This window comes from Homarus americanus, unplaced genomic scaffold (assembly GCF_018991925.1).
Source record: "Homarus americanus isolate GMGI-L3 unplaced genomic scaffold, GMGI_Hamer_2.0 scaffold14467, whole genome shotgun sequence".
Classification (NCBI taxonomy): domain Eukaryota; kingdom Metazoa; phylum Arthropoda; class Malacostraca; order Decapoda; family Nephropidae; genus Homarus; species Homarus americanus.
Window position 1 is genome coordinate 6,823,588 of NW_024733734.1, and position 20,739 is coordinate 6,844,326.

The following is a 20,739-nucleotide window of genomic DNA, read 5'->3' on the forward strand; positions in this document are numbered from 1 at the left end:
GGAGATGAAGGAGAATGGCTTTATTTGGTTGAAACTCCGAAGAAAGGTGTGAATATGAAATAATTAGATACTTCCGATGATCTGTTGGCTTGCAAGCGTATATAATAATTTTTTTCTCACAAATCGAGCTTTTTGATTGTATGGCTATTAATCTGGTTCCTTCGCCTCATGTGGACAACAGATATGAATAGGCTGACGTGGATTAAATTAGACTTTGTGATAGAGAGAAACAAGTGGTCTGTTTGGTGCCAAACCCCAATTCCCCTGGCATTGACAGAGAGAGCGTGAGGGGTTGGTTTTCGTGTGTACAGAACACAGCAGGGTCACCATCTTCATTAAAAAGGCTTCCAAAAAATGATCCGTCCCCTTTAAGGCGAGTTTTTCCTCTTTTTGAGTTTCAGGATTTCAGTGTGGGAAAACTGTTTCATGATTGAGTGCTGAATTGTGTGCTGCATGAACTTAAAAATGGCCTTAGAATTCAAGGTCAAGGACATAAAATCGGGATTGGTTCCGGCCTTTTCCTGCTTGAATGTAATATTTTGCATAAATGGTCCAAATTTCCTGTAATTGTCCGAGAAGTACTGATGCAGTTAAAAAATTGGCTTCATAAAACAGAATAGTCCTTCTATTCCTAACCTGTCGGCCAGGCCTTTGTTACATACTGTTATCAACTACTGTACTGGTCATGTATAGGCTCTCGAATGTAATAATAATAATAATAATAATTAACGGTTTATTGAAAGAGCTTGGCAGCCAGAAGGCTGAAAATATACAGTTACATATTTGGGGAATGGGTTTCGAATTACAAATAATATACAAGTAACATAAGTGATACAAATAAGATATATAATAACTAGATGGGGAAAAGCTCAAACTACAGTGCATTTCAACATAGTGACAGTGCAAGAAGTAGTATTTACTGGGAGTGAATACACTGGTTTATTACAAGTTATTGATAATTTTTACAATGGTTGGGACTGGGCTGTTCTTATAGCTATCAGTTCGTGCACGTATGGGCTGGATGCGGTTGTGGTGTCGAACAGCAATTCTCGGGCTAGGGATCTCAGGTGGTAGTAGGAGCCGGTGTCGAGGATGGTGTAGAAGCTTCTTACCAAATTTGCAGATGAGGTCGTGGTGATGGTCAGTGAGAGTCGAAAGGGTCAGTGTGTTGAGCGCTTCTTGAAATGTGGAGTATATGCCAGTACAGTATGTGCCAGTGTTGGTCAAGTCTGGAGCTCACTCTTGGTGATGTCACATTCTCTGGCAGGTTATTTTAAGAGTTCACAACTCCTCTCCAAGAAGTTAGTTCTGGCAGTTTTCTGAACTGATATATTTATTTTTTTAACTTCAGGCTGTGACTTCTAATGGGATGGCCATCCTCCATCTCCAGATATGTGGATTTAACTGTGTAATGCCGCCAAAAGTACTTACAAACTATTAAATCACCCCTTGTTAGAGTGTAAATGTACAGAGCTCTACTCCCTGACTTGTTTTAATCTACAGCTAGCCAGACCCGTCTACCTTCTGATCCCCCCTGCTGACCCCTGATTGGACCGACCCCTTGCTCTTCTTTATTATGAATTGGACAATCCTAAACGTTATAGTCTCTCTTGGTAAATGAGGCGTCTGACTGCCAGCACCAGTTTGATGGCCCTCTTTTAGACGTTCTCAATTAATTGGTAATATTTGGCATATCTCGGATACCAAGCAGAATAGCAGTATTTTAAGTATTCAGAGGGTTAAAACATCGTACTAATGGGATTAAGTAATTGTTCTCCTGGGATTAAGTCATCATGGTTGAGGTGTCAAAATACCTTACTCACTGGGCTAATTCGTTTTACTCAAAAGGGGTTGACATCCTACCAATGATCATAAATAACAACAAAGCTGTCAACTTACGACTTGTATGTTTTTGGTTTTCGTTCTGAAGCGCCATTCACCTGTATTACTACTGATCAATGTAGGTCGTAACAAAGAACAGACCCACTGCCCGAACGGCTGTTAAGCTGACAAGTGGAATACAATGAAAATATTGAACCACAATGGAAATAAGTCTTTTGGTTTTTGTATTATTTTCTTATAATTTTCGCCAGTTATCAGCGTACTAGCTGTTCGGGCGGTTGGTCTATCGAGTGTTTGTACCCAGAAACCTGTGATGTGTGTCCGGGCCGAGGCTCAAACCCTTGATATATTGGTGAGAGATACTCACGTTACCGCTATCAATCAATCAGAGTACCGTCCTCATATCTGAGGGTTGGCTACCATAGTCCTCTACACTAAACGTTTTAGGGCTGTTTTGAACAATCCTCCAAGTTTTTGTACTTCTCTGGGGACCCAGTTCTTAATTTCATTCATCCATCCCAGTCTCTGCCTTGCCCTGGCCCCCCTACCCTCAAACCTGCCCGTTAATATTTGTTGTTATCTCCTCATCCCTAATTATATGACCTAAGTATCTAAGTTTTCCATTTCTGTACATTTCAAGTCGTTTTCTTCGAGTTTTTGCTAATCTTAGTACTTCTTTATTTGATTTCTTGTCAGTGTAGCTTATTGTTAACATTCGTCTCTAACAACACATTGTAAAAGCCTCCAACGTTTTTCTGGTGTCTGCTGAAAGTGTCCACGCTTCTGACCCATACATCAGTCCTGGCCATATAAAGCCTTTCAGCAGCCCTTTTCTCAAATGAAAGTTAATGTTCAATTTCATTAGTTATTTTAGATTATTGAATGTTGTATTTAATTGCTCTATTCTTGTTATTATTTCTTCCGTATATCAACATCACAGCTTATGTTACTTCCCATATACACAAAATTTTCCACTTGTTTAAGTTCCCCGTTGCCTGCCATAATTTTTATTTACGGATATATTTCCAATTTGTAAACAACCATTACTGTAGTCTTACTCGCAAACCATATTTTTCACCCTTTTCCACTAATCTGTCAATGAGTTTTTGTAACCGCTATATTGTATGGTGTTTCTTTATTAATTGTTGTTCTCACATATTATGTATTTTATTGTACATGTAATATTAAATTTCCCAATAAAATAATTCAATAAATCTAAGTCACAAAGGTATAGAGGGTGGTACAGTTTGTTTTAGTTATACAATAAAATTACGGTTTCTCATTTTTTTTGTTAGAAAATGATAGAAAATGGTCGGCACTAGTAACTATAATATATTAAAGATCGCTATTAAACCCCAGTGTAATATACTGTAGGAACGGAATTTGAGAAGGGACTGATTGGAGGTGAGATGAGATGTGTGATAAGGGCTGTGGAATGACAAACCTAACCGTCCAGTTCCGCGGTACAGTAGGGCAATTTATTCTTGCCCTAGTAATGTAGAGAAAAACTTATTTTCGTTTAATTATTTTCAAGAATGTTATGGTACGTTCTCATATTATTGCCATGAGTATTTATCTGCTTAAAATAATTCACGTGTGTTCACTGCCTTTATACCAATAAAAGCTTGCTCAAGGTGCCATTTAAATCTTCAATCATAATGAAGTTACGTCCAAAAATTTTACCTGACACTTAACAATATATGGGATCTCTATTCGCGGTTTTTATATGTGAATACTTAATAGATCACGCTGCTTTTAATATTGAATGTGTCAGAATTTAAGTTGGGGAGCGCTGCTTTTCATGTGTATTAATGAGCAGGTGGCTATAGCTGGTGTACACTACCGTATTAAAAATTACGTTAGATAGCTGTCACGTGTACCGCCCTTATTATATCACACAGTTGATATAATTTATACTACCTTGTAACCTTGTACATTGTATTTATAATTTGAGATGCAGTGATATACCTAATTCCCAGTGACATACTTTATTATTACTATTACATTGATAAATTTTCGAACAGACACTCGTTTTGAAGCATGGAAAAGTGTGCTAGGAGAATATTGTACAGCACTAGTCTTGGATATTGGCTCAAATTTATACTATGCTGTACAGTATACTGCAAGGGGGGTAACAGAAAGGTTTTTGTTATTATTTATTATATTTCTTTCTTTAATTTCTTTGTTCATGTTTTCTAAGTTAATATATTTTTCTAAGTCTTTATTTCTATATGCTTATTACTTTATTTCTATATTTTACTTTTCTTACTCAGTGTTATTTCTTTCAATGTTTTTACAGTATTTATTTATTTTTTTCAATATTCTTTATCTTGTTTTCTATATCTTAAATGTTTGTTTCAATGCATTACTGTTTCTCATCTTTCCTCTTACTTCTTTCAATATTTATCAGTGCTTAGTTATATTCTATACAATGGATTAACCTGGGAAAGCCATATCATTCTTTAACAACACCTATTGGTATAATAATGTTACTCACAAGGGCAGACTGCCACCACCCAGGCTTTTATTAGAATATAAATGATATTATTAAAATTGTTAGGTAGCGTGGTAGATATTAGCTTAGGCATGTGAGTATTTATTTTCTGAGAAGCAATTGTTAGAAAGGAAAGAGCGGTGATACTCACAACTTACAAAATCAATATTTATTAAAATAAAAGTGAATAAGATGACAATTTAAACACACTCATACAAGAATGGGCCATTAGGTCTTACTTTATAAGTAACAAAATAGATCTCAGAATATTTGTTACAACATTAAACAACTGTTATATTATTTCTTTGACAATAAAGATGGTTATTTTACACACTTGTCAATGGCCAAGATATTAATGAACAGCATGGAACATGTGCCAGATCTCCGTTGGAAGTACACACTGATGGTTAACTCACAACTCATATAACAAACTTTAATGCAGTTCCGATAAAATCAATATTTATGGTTTCCATAGTCAACCTGGGACAATTATATTTCCGTTAATTATATCCAATCATGTACAACAATATTACTTTGCACATATAACTGAGATTAGTACACCAGGGTTACTCGCTGGTGATTATTACAACTGAAGTGGGCTATTAGCGTTGGTTGGACTCCGACGCACGGCTTAAGAGCTCATCTCAAGGGGTATAGCTCCCAGGACGCGTTACTACTTGGTTTTAATCTCGCCCAATTAAAGACATCCTGTCTTAGACATCTGGCTGATAGGCAGCTACCGATCCACAGTAGCTGTGGGTATTCAGCTACAACACAATGTGCCTGAGATAAGTGGAGGGATGTGTCACAAAGTTGTTTTGGAGGTCTAAACTCAATTACACACAATCATATGTCTGGCAACGGCACAGACGATATTTACGTTACGTTAATTCTTGCTGGCACATTAGAATTTCTTTATGTTAAAAAATGAACAGTGATATTCACAAAATTCAACTGAGTTCAAATGACTTAATATGGCGGGCGTGAGGCATTAATCACATACTGAGATACGATGAGGGAAGGTCACAAGTGTCTCTGTCCCTCGCGCAGGCGTTTATATACGAGGCTAACTGGCAACTCAGGCATGCCAAGCGGGCAATTCACGCATTACTACATTCCATTTAAATCAGTTGCTGTACATTTGGCTATGAAAATCAGTGTCATGAGTCAGATTAATTTCTTACATCTATTGTTACAATCAAATTAGAGTTTGAGCTTGCCCGCCACTATTGAAATGGACGTCAAATGCACAAGCTGACAACGTTTTTCTTACGAACTCATCAAAAATACAGACAAGGGCCTACTGAGAGTTTGCCATTACATCTTGGAGATGAGAAGACTGGCATTTTCTTTTCAGGATATTAATTACATTCTAGAATATGAAACTGACAATAATTTCAATATAAACATCAGATTCTCTGATGATTGGGAATCAAAATGATCTAACTTCAATTTTAGTTTGGCACTCAGGGCGTCCCTACGGGCGAGGTCAGGGATTCGTCACTTCTACTGGCAGACTCTACTCTAACTTATTTGACAATTTTACTAACAGTAAATACAGTTGAAGCTTTCAACATCACTTACAAGGGATCTTGAATGTTTCATCTGTAATCAGGCATATTTTACTTAATCTAACATGTACGACTTCAGTTGCAATTTTATATTCCATAACATGAAATGATATGCTAAGGAATATCAGTCTCTGAGGTACATGAGAGAAAACGGATGATTCAGGCGTACTGAAGGGGTGAGAAAATGGATGTCTCAACTGGGGGACTCAATAAAGAAGTTATAGCTACATGTTTTATGGGCTATTGAGCGTAATATGAATCGTCTGATTTTACGTTAACTAACATGTACTACCGTGGTCAGTACAATACACATAAGTTTGTGATGCGGCAGAAACATAGGTGGCGTGTGGGGTGATGATGGTGCAGTAGGTTTAATTACTTGAAGTGTTTGGGAAAGGTTCAGATATTTGATAGTACAGTGGATCAGTTTTTAGTTATCCTCGTGAGCAGTGTATATATTAAGCTAAATAGATGGTCGTATTCCTCATCAACGTCTGGAGACAAGTGTTGTGGTTACAGTTCACTATATATAGACAGGTTTTCTTCAGCTTCCACCTTTTATTGGATATCTGCCTGCCAGCTACGTTACACCATTGGGATAGCCACACTTCCTCTCTAAAACACAACCCTTGCTTCTTACAGTTCTACTGAAAATACAGCACTACGCGTCTCTAGTCTGAGTGACTGGGATAATGTTTACCCTCCATATATTCAAGGATAAAACTATTGAAATCTTCCTTTCTTTACCTCTTCTGTCCTCTTGCCTGTTTTTCTTCACACACTTAACATGCTCATACCACCTCGACTCAATGTTTTTGTATTAACTAAAACTAATACAAAAGATCCTCCATGCTGAATCAATGTGAATTTGTATGAAGATTTTAGTGAATATCTATCAATCTATCCATATTCATTTCATTATTCGGTATCTTCGGGTAACTGATTTGTAAGTGTTCTCACATCTGCTGCCTCAACGCTCTGATAAAGATCATTTGCCTTTGTTGGTGTTTCAGTCCTTCAGCAATAAGTACAGTAGTCGGATCATCTGAAGATTAGTTCTACAGCATGTTTGACCTGAAGATTAAACACCCTAGTACGCAACACTGCTGGGGGTTAGGTTAGGTTAGGTTGAATAGATTAAGTCAAATTAGGTTAGGTTAACGTAAGGGGGTGTCTAATCTTGAGATGGTCCCTTTAATCTACTATTTTGGCTATGACTTGTAGGTTAAACTCGGGTTCACGGTTCACAAATGCACCAAACTAAAATTAATGTACAATTTATTTCCAGCTGTTTAAACATATCTCTTTATAATCATACAAATTTAAAAATAAAAATTAGTTCTCAAGAGTTTATTTATACTCATACAAATATAAATGGCAAAATTTAAATTCAACTACAGCATTTTTCACCAACCTTATTCAACTTCATTACCAAATAACACTGATTCACAAATGTTCGTACGATAAATATTGCTGATTACTGAAGATATAAGAACGCTCCTAATGTATGAAGTTAAAACACATATATAGCATTAAAAAAAAAAAATCATACTGTAATTGTAACTAAACATATTCACTAAACGTCACTTAGAAATGAAATTAAGATCTGTACCTAAATTTTGTTAAATTTAGTTAAAGTAATATAATGTTTGTTTTGTAACTTTAGTAAGCTAGTTGGTACATTCTTATAGTTTAAGTAATATTCATTGTAGGAATTTTTTTTTTAATTCAGACCCCACTTTCACTACAGACGTGAGTGAGAGTTACATTACATTTTTACTAGGCTACATTCTCAGACCCACTCGTTACATTTTTCAACAACTATATAAGAAGTTACTGAACGCATTTACAGTAGTTACATTTGAGCTCCAGTTTAATTTCGACGTCATTATAACGGCCATCATTGTACCCCATCTCAACTGATCAAGGGAGAGTTACTGTAATGAACCTTTGAGACTAATGATTTGGACACTGTGTTCTCAAAGGTTCTTGAGATGACGCAAAAGATGGCGGGCAAAATAGCGTTAAAACAGTATTGACACTGTAGTAACCAAATGCCTTCTTTTATTCAAATTATGAGATAAAAACATGAACGTATGACTCTGAAAATACAAACTTGGAGTCTTTTTTGGAGTATCTGAGTGAAGACTTCTTAGTTGCCTCAGGTAGCTCTATATATGCCAAGCCTGACCGACTGAGACACTGACTGAAAATAACTTTTTAGATCAGTAAGTGTAAACCCAACTTAAGACCAACTGACTTACTGATGAATCCCGTCCTCTTCATCTCTCTCTCGCAACCGTGACAACTCAAACGGGTGGACTGGTTGCTGGAGTACAAATATCCATTACAACACCTTTTAACCCCTATAGTTGCACCACATCATACTTGTTTACGATACAAAACTGCGTGTTGATGGTATTTGTTTATACAGTCAACACTACAGCCGGTATGAAGGCCCCAGTGTTAAAAGACGTCGTTACTTTATTGGTTTGTCTCTGTCACGCTCCTGGGTAAACAGAATATGCTCACAGGAGAGATTTTATTGAACGCTTAGTTATGAAGTAGATGGGGCCGCCAGTGGGTCAGTTCTTAGTCATACTTGTTCCTGAGCAGAGAGAGTCTTCACTATAACTTGAGACTCGATACTCCCCATAACATGCCCGTCAGTCTAAACACACCAACACCAGTCTATTCAGTGACTGTCAAGATTAGCTGTCTTATCTCACCAGTCAGTAATCACTCTAGTCTAAAATATGGAACTTGACTACTGACTGAGATTGTACATCAGTTTATCACAGAGGAGCCTTATGGAGCCTTGTAGTTCATCACACAGGAGCCTTACTGAGCCTTGTAGTTCATCAGTTCATCACATGGGAGCCTAACTGATTTGCATTACAGTTCATTTACTGAGTTTAAGAGTTCTAGCACTTCTTTTGTTCACCATTCTCTCGTCCGAACACTTTTGAACTCCTTGATATTTCCAATCTCTTCTGAACATTACTGAGCTCCTTGGATCATTTCTGAACTCATTATAGCACTTCTCAATTAAATTTTGAACTCCTCTGAATTTGTTTTTAATATTTCTCTACTCTATATAACGCCTCTGATTTAATTTCAACACTTCTGAACACTTTTGAACCTCTTTGAATAGTTCTGAACACCTGTGAAAGCGTTTGAACAGTCCTCAACACTTCTGAACTTAAACACTTCTGAACCATTTTGAATACTATTGAACACTTTTGAACCCTTTTGAGCTCTTCCAAAGCCTTCTGAACTCTTCTGAACACTGGTCTATATCCGACATCACTAGTTACTCACACATTAATATGGAAAAATAGACAACTCACCCATCAGAGGTTAATAAATTTCCCTACACAAGACTTTTAAGGTCTGTTTTGGAGAGCATGAAGAACAGGAAATTTTACAATTTTTAATATGAAAATAAAACTCTTAAGAGTGTACTCAAAATGATAGGGGGATAATGTAATAGTGAACTAGCTGTCTACGCCACATGCACTTGTATGACAGCGTATAAATGTATATATTAAGCTTAGCTATGTATACAAAAATAGAAAATGTAAGCGTGTTTGATATGTATACAAATATACCTTAGATAACTGGTACAGTGATGCGTATAGGGAAAGACGTAGATAGATATCTCAACACTGGTCTCTTCCACATTGAACCGAACTTAAGATAATCCACTAACCTAAGTTGGTCTAAGCTGTAATGTGTATGGACGTTATGAAATGATATCTTCTTTGTTTTTAGTTATGTACAGTTCTGTGCGTTGTACAGTTTCCCAGCATGTACGTTAGTTCACAAATATTTCATGATAACAGATTACATTACCGAATGTCTTCTTCATCTTCTTCTAAACTCCTCTTTCTGGGTCTAAGATATTGCCCCACACTATCTTAGTATAATCTACAGTCAAAGGGGCTCTATAAAGAGTGTATTCTTCCAAAGTTCAATTTCTCAGTATTCCCAGTAATGAATAATCACGAGCTTAAATTCCTGTATGCTCTCTTTTGAATCTGCACCAAAGCCAATGGCACGACTGCGTCATCTACATGTGGTTAAATAAGATAAATTATTCAGAGAGACGGAGACTCCCTACACGAGTTCGGAGTCTCAGTTACGTAAAATAACTTTTGTTTGTGATTATTATTTCTGGGGAGCTGGTGGTAGAGCGGTACCGTTCTTGCCTCGCAAGCAAGATGTCACGGGTTCGATTCCCGGGCCAGCAGAAGTTGTTTGGACACTCTTCCTAGTCCCCTTCGTCCCTGTTCACCTAGCAGCACAGTAGGTACCTGCTGTAAGTCGAAAGTTGCGAATTCGTATTCAGGGACAAGTTGTTGGAACTTCCAATAACTTGCTTAGACATAAGCCATTGACTCTTCAGGCTTCTACGTCATTAACTCATGAGACATAAGGCAAGCATGAACTAAGCATGCTTCCCTGTTGGGCGCTGTAAAGGCTACTGCGCTTCACCTGACACAAGGATGTAGGGGGGTGCCCAATAAAAAAAAAAAAATTGTACTTTCTTGTTATGCCACAAGAATCTAGCACCAAGAGATTAGTTTCCTAAAAGTTTTCATCTACTTATAAACTCGTTTTCACCAAAATCACACGCCCTTATTCCCTACTATCAAGGGTTTTAATGTTGTATTGGTTCTATGTAGTTCGTTTCATTTGCCAAAGCGTCACTCTTACTGCTGATGGGCTGCATATCAAGTGATATAAACAAAGGGCATTTCCGGCGCGAACACTCTGACTCCTCATTGGCTGAAGCATATCACGTGATATAAACATGATGAGCAAAAGCCTTGTACAGTATAAAGAGGGATCAGGCAGAAACTGTGATAGTTAAGTAAGATGTTGACGTGTGTGAATAAAGTTTTGAATTACGAAACTGAGCATACTGTTTCCTTTAGGATTTTTGTATTTTTAGTGAAACGAGTAGAGAAATACTATAGGGTGGTGCGGCGGAGGTACGAGTACCAAGGCTTAGTATTCAGTCTGTTGTACCAAAGCGGCATTTGGGACCCACTTTCGCAGAGAAATTAATTTATAGGTGGACGATACACCACTCAAATTATATACGGTATTATTACACCAAAGATTAAAAAAGTTTTATGTTAATAGATTTCATTAACCGTCTCAAGTCTATCCAATTGGCAAAGATTCTTTCGTGGGATTTTTCCATGGCCTTCTAGTGTGGAAATTATCCAAAACTATAACTTTCCTATAATAGTAATAATGTCAGCAAAAAGATCAACAATTCTGACTTCTATACACACACGATATGTTTAAAAATATTCACCAAGACAAACACACACACACACACACACACATCGCAATATAACGACATACTCACGGACACACAAACACACACTTAGCTCTACGTTATTATGGTACAAATTATATTTATGTACACCTACAGTATACCTATGAGAGCTCTCCTTACTTCGTAGGTCGTGACCCTTCCGATCAGGTCTTGAGGTTAAGAGGAAAATTAAGATAATATAAATCGCTAGTTGTGCTAATCATTGTTGTTTTAACACCACTGAGGTTTGGTGTCACAAATGAGGTTTGGTGTCTCAAATAAGGTTTGGTGTCACAAATGAGGCTTGGTGTCACAGATGAAGTTTGGTGTCACAAATGAGGCTTGGTGTCACAGATGAAGTTTGGTGTCACAAATGAGGCTTGGTGTCACAGATGAAGTTTGGTGTCACAAATGAGGTTTGGTGTCACAAATGAGGTTTGGTGTCACCAGTTGGAGATTGACTTATACCAGCAACAAGGAGAGGGAAGGTCAGGGTATAAAGGTAGTGCTGTTCTGTTTCGAATGTGGCCACTGCCTGGAAGGAAGAGGTGAGGCAGGGAACAGTATCTAGGTAGTGGTGATAAAAAAAAAGAGTGAGTTGGTTCAGCATCAGGCAAGGCACGATGATTCACTCCCTGGTAGTGAGGAACCAAGGGAGGATCGGTCTTTTGAGCGATACAGACACAGGGAGATCCGCCATTGTACTGACGAAGGTGGAGGAGGAGGAGAGGCTGCAGTACCTCAATACTAAGTCCGAAAATGATAGTTTTAGGATTTAGGATTTGTGGTGAGGATGTATACAGTCCCGACCACCAGTGTACACATGACTCTTTCTGTAATTTGAATGAATCTTAATCTAAATACAGTATAACACCGTTTAAAGAGGCATACTGTAATAGTGTAAATTACCGCGTGTACACTGCTGTGCTTTCGCTATGAATAATTACTGCAAAAAGATTATTATGAGTTATTCTGTAAGATTCGTGTCTGATAATTCATTTACGTAAATCTCATTACACCGGAACTAGATTTTCCTTCACTTTATTGCTTTGACCCGTAGTTTCATAGAGTGTGGTCGGTCGTAAGGTGATAAACTCTACTAAAAAATGTATGTCTATGATCACTGGTAAGATTACACCACATTTGAGTTCCATTTGTTGTCAAGGGCGATTTGGATCTCGTCAAAAGTGCTACCTTTGGTCTCTGGTAAACATGTCACCACGAAGATGACGCCGACGAGGGAACACACCGAGTACACTATGTACACCGCCCCCACCCCTAGGTATTCTACAGCAAATGGAAAAGTCAGCCCCACTAGGAAGAGGAACAAGCTGAAGGAGGAGTTGATAATCCCAGCGCCGACGTTACGGACCTGCGAGGGTATGAGTTCAGCCACCAGGGTCCAGGAAGTAGGACCTATGCCAGACCCAAACGATAGGGTGAACACTGATAAACAGGTAAGAGGTATCCAGCCTAGCGAGGCAGGGAGACCTTCATCAGACCAGGACCAGAACCAGAGGAAGGCTCCGAGTGTTGCCAAGGAGAAGGATGCTATGGTCATGCAGGAGCAGAGCAGGACGCGACGAGGCACTCTCTCGATGAGGGCCCACGATGCGAAGCATGGCAGGAACCTGACAGCGCCCATTACTACAGCACACCAGTACGGGTTTAAGGTCGAGCCGGCCATTTGGAATATCTTGACTGCGTAAGCCATTGCAGCAAACTGTCCAGTTAGTTCTTTGAAGAGCAGCACAAGTACACACAAGAGGATTGGCTTCAAATACACGGGTTTCCTAAGCAGTAGGAGTTGTTCAGAAGCACTTGGTTTCTGTATTCTCTCACTATACACGTTGGCTTTGATCTGCTCCAGTTCCCAGGTGATGTCGACGCCGGGGCCCCTCAGGCAGGCTAAGGATACCGCCGCATCATCATCGCGGTCCTGTCGTGTCAACCAGAGGGGAGACTCCCTCATGAAGTAGAAACAGAAGACTTGCGGGACGGTGACACCGACGAAGGTGTAGGCGAGGGTGGAGGGGAAGAGGACGAGACCTGCCAGGTAGGTGAAGAAGGCTCCCAGCATGACCATGGCCTCAGACACACCAACCATGATGCCTCGCCACCGCACCGCGCTCACCTCCACTGGATACACTGTGATAGCCACCATGAACATCGACGCTGCAATGCACACACAAACACACTTACTCAACGGTTACTGAGACATGCACTGTGTCAACTAAATCATTGTTACTTAATTCTGATGTTATTAGACATGAGGATTTCTTTTTTCACCTATACAAGCAGAAACTTAAGTTTAAGTCCTTACCCAATGTGCCTGTGACTGTGCTCCATTTTTCGTGGGCCTTATCTTGGAGTTTCGAATAACTTTCTCCAAATATAGAATTCTATAAATGTTTATTTTGATATTTTAAGATGTACACTATTATTTTAAGGTAATGTTGCCTCATGATGGCCTTTATAAGGAATAACAAACCATTTGGTAGCACGGCACAGGCCTTGTACGTTGTCTTGATAACTGACCGAGAAGTCATACCTCTAAAACTCTGCAGCGTCTTCAAGCCTCACTTCCTTCCTGCCGCATCTGGTAGGACGAAATTCGTGGTGCCTTACTTGAGTTAAAAATTACATCATTAAGATCTAATTTACAAAGAGCTTTACCTCCTGAAGGCCTAACCAAAGCTAGGATTTAAGTCTTTGGAGTTTTACCTACATATGGACTCATCTGGCAGCCTCGTTTACGCACCTCGTGGGAGCCTTACCTACGAAGCCTTGGATGACACGGGCGAGGAGGAGGACCCAGAATTCGTGAGTGATGGCGATCATGATCCAGGAGAGAGTGAGGAAAGGGAGGCAGAGGAGAAGGCCGCATCGCACCCCAAGGCTCTCCATCACCACCCCGGACACCACACTCACCACCACCGACACCACCATCGGCGTCGAGGCTGCAACAGTGCCACAGTTACTTGTTGAGTGTCATTGATTTTATACACACACACACACACAAAGTTTTTTGTCTCGCATCTCGTTTGGTATGTTGCAAATTCGCTAAATATTACATGGTGTACAGACACGTAAATACATGCACGATCTCTCCCTCTCTCTCTCAGCCACAATTCCGCTCACTCACATGCATATACTCTCTCTCACTCCCTCTCTCAACCACAGCTTCACACACACACACACACACACACACACATGAACTCTTCTCTCTCTGTCTCTCTCTCTCTCTCTCTCTCTCTCTCTCTCTCTCTTACCGAACCAGGTGATCTCCGTAGTGGTATGGTTGACTCCTGCCTCCTCCCACCGGGCCAGGGCGACCGCGGGATAGGCGTAGATCAAGCCGAGATTGAGGGCTGCCAGGCAGCTCACTACCGTCATCGTCAGCTGAAACCACAACACCTTAGTTACAGATCTTTGAACACTAAGACGAAAGGATGTTACATGGACTACAGAAAGAAGGAAGCTAGGTTACAGGGACTACAAGTCATTACATAAACAAGGAGTTAAGTCGCGGGGACTGCACCGTTGGAACGAAGACAGAAAGTTGAAGTTAGATCACAGTATGTACTCATTTATACTACATGTCGCGGGGTCAAACTACAGTGTGTATGTAACCATTCACACTACATGTCAAGGGGTCAGAGGTCATTGCCCACTTACTAATATAGATCATGGGGATGAGACACAATTGACAGCACCCACCTAAGAAGCAGATCACTGGGTCAGATGAAACTTCTCTTCACTAACAAAGTAATCCACGGAGCAAAACTGGATCTCATAAACTTACAACGCAGATCAAATATGAGCTTGGCTAACTCAGTACTGGGTGATGACTATGGTTTACCTGTCCGACAAAGGGGACGACAAAAGGGCGACTCTCACCTGTGTAACCAATGGGTTCGATCCCCGGACAGGGTGAAACTATGGACAATTTTCTTTACGCCATTTGCCTCTGTTTACCCAGCAGCAGCTGGGGACCTGGATGTTAATCGATTTGCGGATCGTATTCCGGGGTAATGGATTTCCAGTGCAGTTGGTGAGTTGTCCGGTCTTCTCGGACTGTTCCTTGACACTGGGTCATGTAGCTCGTTAACTCAGGGTGTGGTTGTTGTGTTGGCGACAGCTTTTACACCTGAACAAATTCACGCCTAGGTGGCCCTAGGGCCGGCCATCCTCGATTTCGAGGGGCATCCATTATTATTATTATTAACCAAAGGGCGACTCTCACTTGTATAACCAAAAGGCGACTCTCACTTGTATAACCAAAAGGCGACCCTCACCTGCCTGACGAAGGGGCCGACATTGGAGCCACAGTAACATCCCGCCGTTATCTTGTGAGATGAGGAACTCTTGACTCGTCCGCCTTCATCTTCACCACTGCCGCTGTCTAGGTCACCCTGGGGAGGAACACTGAGGTAAAGTTTAAGTTAGCTTATGTTGGGTTAAATTTAGTTAAAGGTAAATAGGTTGGATTAAGTTAGTTTAGGTTAGATAAATTAGTTTAGGTTAAATAAGTTAAAGTTAGATTAACGTAGCTAAGGTTAGATTAACTTTGGTTAGATTAAGGTGGTGTAGGTTAAATTTACGTAGCTAAGATTAGATTAACTTAGGTTAGATTAAGTTAGATTAGGTTAGATTTTGTTATATTAGTTTGCTTAGGTTAGATTAGCTTAAGTTAGAATAAGTTTGAGTATTGCTGGTTACGTAGTATTAGCTTAGATAAGAGTATGTTATGTCAAGTTCCGCCAGGTTAGGTTAAGCTGGCTATGTTAAGTTAGCTTATGTTAGGTCAGATTAGATTAATTACACTATGCTAAGTTATATTAGCTCATGTAATCTCGGGTTAGGTTAACTTTACTTGGATAAGTTACGTTAGATTGTTACCTGAGGTTAGATTAGGATAGACCAGGTTAGATTATGTTTGGTTAGGTTAGACTAGACTAGGTTAGGTTAGGTTAGATAGTATCATAAATGAGGTTGACATTATTAATATATTGATCAGAGAGAAACATATATCGTATATTCGTATTATATTACTGGAAGTTAACATATAATTATACTAATGACACTAAATTTTCAACCTAGCTTATACACATAACTGACAACTCAACACGATCTGCCCCAACATTACGAGAGGCGAGACAAATTGTGTACTAAATTGTGGATTTAAACTACAGTGAACCGCTTACTATCACAGAGAAAATAGTTGTATGAGTGAAAATCCTATGACTGTTAGACTGGTTCATCAGCCACATCACCTTCCAGAACGGTCCTAGGTAGAATTTAAACTCAACTGTAATATTGTGCACAACGGCTTTGTCTCCACTACTCGCGACCAATGCACAGTATTTCAGGAGACACATGATTCATTATGTTACAATGACACTTTTATTTTAGATGTTGTATCTATAAATGAGTTAATGTTAGTAAATGCATCTTTGAGAGAGTAAAAAAATCCTAACTATGGACCCAACAAGGGGTTGTTCTGGCGTTTCTCTGACTGTGGCAACTAAATGTCCGCAATAAGGTTTAGTTCGAGAAGAAAGTTTCCACCTTCAGCAAAACGAATTGTAAATACATATTATTATTTTGACCAACACAATTAATTTAAAGAATAAGATGATAATCACTCAAAAAATAAAGCTAAATATATAACTTATCATAATGAAATATAAACTACAACCACAAGTGTATTTGATGCTAGGCTACCATGTTCCCTTCTGTTAGCATCTGAAGAGTCCCAACACAACTGGTATTTTTCTTCACTTCGGTATTATGAAAACAACAACAGGTTCATCTAAAGAGCTCGTAATCTCGTTAGCGTTCTCATATGATAACGTGTTTTTTCCAATTCTAGATATACTGTATGCGATAATATTTTGGCTGTGTGTACACCATGAGTGGTTGAGAATGTACTAAGCCAGGAACGCTACTTGGTACAAAAGAGAGGTGGGTGAGTTAGATGGTGACAACAAGGCTCGGGACGGGTCTCTTGGACTAGTTGAGAATTATATAATTTTTCCAAGTGACGTAAAATTAGTCTTATAAGTTAAATCCACTTTATCGCGTACACGACACCATGTGAGAGTCGAGGTTCTTTTTGTTTTTCTGTTGACACTCGTTTTTACACAGTGAATCCACCTTGCCTTGTACTTAACTAGACAATTTGCAAACTGAGAATTGTATGTGAAATATGTTTTTGGCTGCTATACTCGTTATTTACTGTGAATTAGTCTTGCTTCGTAAGAAACACTTAATTGTATAAACTGGAAAACTTGTGCGGGATTTTTCGATTGATAAACTCGAGTTTGACGGTGACTGTAACCTGTGTACCATTGACGACGATGTTTTCCCCGTGTAGAATGCCACAAGAGGCTGACCAAGGGACCTGATATCCACCCACCGTCCACACTCGCACTGAGGGAAATTAACATGTTGGCCCCATGAGTGTTCTTCCCTGGCACTGTACCAAGTGAGTGCCACGTCCTGTACCACTCCTTCCCTCTTACACCCTCCCCTATGGGTGCCACACCTACCCCCCATACTGAGGGGATTACCTTATCCCTCATTTTCACACATCCTGTTCACATCAGACACTTGTTCCAACACCATCCTCAACTTCCTAGTGTATATGTGAGTGATTATATGTGTTTCTTGCTTTGTATGAGTTTGTGTGCATGCGCCCATCTGCATGTGTGTGTGAGTGTGCGGGGGAGGATGTAGAGGTTAACAACATGGTGGGACGTTTCCGGTGGATGGTTGCCCCCATGACATCACTGCCCTGCTGCCATCTCCGTCTTCCACCTCACTATGTGCTACATTATAAGTTCGTCTTCATCAAGAGTTGGAGAGGTTGTGCCTCACCCCACGACGCCGTAGTTATTCTGGTGGTCCTCACTGTTGTTGACGTCGTTATCGTTAACAACTGAAAAAAGAATCTAAGTCCGACGTACGTACGTTTACCTCCCGGCCGAAGTGTGTGTATGGGTCTGCATACTGTAGGTGTTCAGGACCTCCTGTAGGTCGCGTTCAGTGTTAGGGACGAGGGTGAGGTCGTCTGCATACTTAAGTTTAGTGATGGAAGTGGCTGACACCCTTGTCCATGCCTGGAGTCGTCTTATGTTGAAAAGCTCCTTCATCCGGCAGTGGATACCGACCCCGCCGGCTATAGATTGGCACAGGCACGAGAAAGGAAGGCAGCCAAGAAAATGGGAACGAGAGTTACCGCGAGTACACGTTCTTATTTTACACCGACTGAGTACCATTATGTATAGGACACACTGCCGCTCATACCATTGTGGTGTCGCATCAAGATGTGAGAGAGAGAGAGAGAGAGAGAGAGAGAGAGAGAGAGAGAGAGAGAGAGAGAGATGTTTGAACACTGAAAACGTTATCAGAAAGAGTAAGAAGATAAACTAGTTCATGTGAAAATTAGACACCCCAGTTTATTTCATCCGATTAAAATACCCAAACACTACCTGGAGGGTTGGGGTAGAGTAGGGTAAGCTAGTGTTGGGTTTTGTGTTTAATCATAAGGTCAAATAAGCTGGGGTGCCTAATCTTTAGATCATAACTTGATGAATTTTAATAAAGAAGAGACTGTATTGGTAATAATTTAACTGCCAAAATAGCCATAGCGATGTTGTAAAGGAAATATCTGATTTACGAGTATAAAATGATAGAAATGAATGCATGAAATTTATTGAATAAAGGAAAGAAAATTATAGAAATGAAAGAACTAAAATGATAGAAATGAAAGAATGAAATTGATGAAAATGAAATGATAGAAATGAATGAATGAAAATTATATATAGTGAAAGAATAAAAAAAATAAAAATAAAAGAACAAAAATTATAGAAATAAAAAAAATAAAATGATAGAAATGAAGGAAAGAAAACCATAGAAATGTATGAATGAAGAGCTCAACAGGTCTCTTCCTGTCTTCATCCTCAGGTGGCAGATAAATGGACGGTTGGGTCGAGGTTAAGTGGAGTCTGAAAACCCGGGAGGCCAACTTCCACGCCCTTAATGCATGAGTCATAAAGGCAAGCATGAACTCTGCATGCTTCCCAGCTGGGCACTGTAAACGCTTCTGCGCTTCACCTTGCACAGGATGTAAGGGGGTGCCCAATAAACTAGCCCTCCCGGGACAATCTGTAAAAAAAATCTGTAAAATCTGCCAAGACCCGAGAGGTGGGGGGTCGGTGATAGAAGCGGTATCGCTCTTGCCTCGCAAGCAAGATGTCACGGGTTCGATTCCCGGGCCGGTGGAAGTTGTTTGGACATACTTCCTAGCCCCCATTAGTCCCTGTTCACCTAACAGTAAAGTAGGTACCTGGTGTATGTCGAAAGTTGCGAATTCGTATTCAGGAAGTTGTTGGAGCTTCCAATAACTTGATGACATAAACCATTGACTCTTCAGGCTTCTACGCCCTTAACTCATGAGACATAAAGGCAAGCATGAACATAGCATGCTTCCCTGTTGGGCGCTGTAAACGTTTCTGCGCTTCACCTTACACAAGGACGTAGGGGAGTGCCCAATAAATAATAAAAAAAAAAAAGACCCGAGAGTATAAAAAAGCCACTTGTTAGAGGAGGAGGTGATAGACTTAGCGTGGTGTATACATGGCAGCCAGAGCGTCTTTCTCCCACACACACACGACGAAGACAATGTAATGGTCAGTAAACATTATTCGAATCCTCCTTAGCTGGGAAGTGTGCGTGTGGTGAGACTTAACTATGACCTGATTATATTTAGATTAGACTTGGATAGGGTTTTAGCGGTGTCCTGTTGAAGCTTTTATGATATTATAAGTCTTTGTCGTGACGGTCTAATCTGATGACTGGATTAACGTGAATTAAATTATAGGATGTTCAATGGTTAACTATGATAACTACCAGTCACCAAGATTACCCACTGAAGATGACCTAATGTGAGAGTCTTTCTTGGTGTGGAGTCTCTTCTGGGCTGGTGAGGATGACTCTAATGTAGGTCGTTCCTCCTTCGTCCTGGTCATCTCGGTAGTCCTGCGGGTTGGTGAGGATGTCTTCATTAAAGGTTCTTTCTCCTTCGATTTCGTTACGACGTTGACAGACACTTTATCGTCCATAAACAGGGTCAGTTCTGTGCCCTCGTGGTGACCTCCGTTGACCTGGTGGCTGGGTGTTTCCTGGTGCGTCTCCTTCAGGTCCTCTCTCGCCATGGCTGCTGCTAATGTCTTCGGCTCAAGTCTGGAAGGCAGAAGAAAAGTTAATTTTCACGCAGGGAGTCACAGTCTAGCACGCCCGTAGTAAAACAAGTGACACACAAGGAGACTAGTCTAATGGACCCCTGTCCCAGATAGGCATTATCCTAACTATAAGAATCGGTGCACAGTTGCCAATGGGTCCTAGTCCCAATTAGTCCCAACCTAATGGGTCCCAGTTCTGATGGGGCCCAGTCCCAATTAGCCCCAATACTAATGGGTCCCAGTTCTATTGGT

The 20,739-nt window shown here is 40.1% G+C and overlaps 1 protein-coding gene across 7 annotated transcripts in view; it reads right to left on the reverse strand.

The window, feature by feature from the left end:
- Positions 1 to 10,423: 10,423 nt before the first annotated feature.
- Positions 10,424 to 20,739, reverse strand: part of LOC121869962 (facilitated trehalose transporter Tret1-like) — a 33,993-nt gene continuing 23,677 nt past the window's right edge. For 3 of the 7 annotated variants that reach the window (XM_042371575.1, XM_042371576.1, XM_042371574.1), the window contains exons 2-6: positions 20,176 to 20,488; positions 15,538 to 15,654; positions 14,512 to 14,641; positions 14,017 to 14,199; positions 10,424 to 13,414 (exon numbers count right to left, since the gene is read on the reverse strand). In XM_042371575.1, the coding sequence (XP_042227509.1) occupies positions 12,372 to 13,414; positions 14,017 to 14,199; positions 14,512 to 14,641; positions 15,538 to 15,654; positions 20,176 to 20,460 (1,758 nt within the window). In that variant the 5' untranslated portion in view covers positions 20,461 to 20,488 and the 3' untranslated portion in view covers positions 10,424 to 12,371. The other 4 variants (XM_042371581.1, XM_042371577.1, XM_042371578.1 and 1 more) reach the window with 4 other exon arrangements.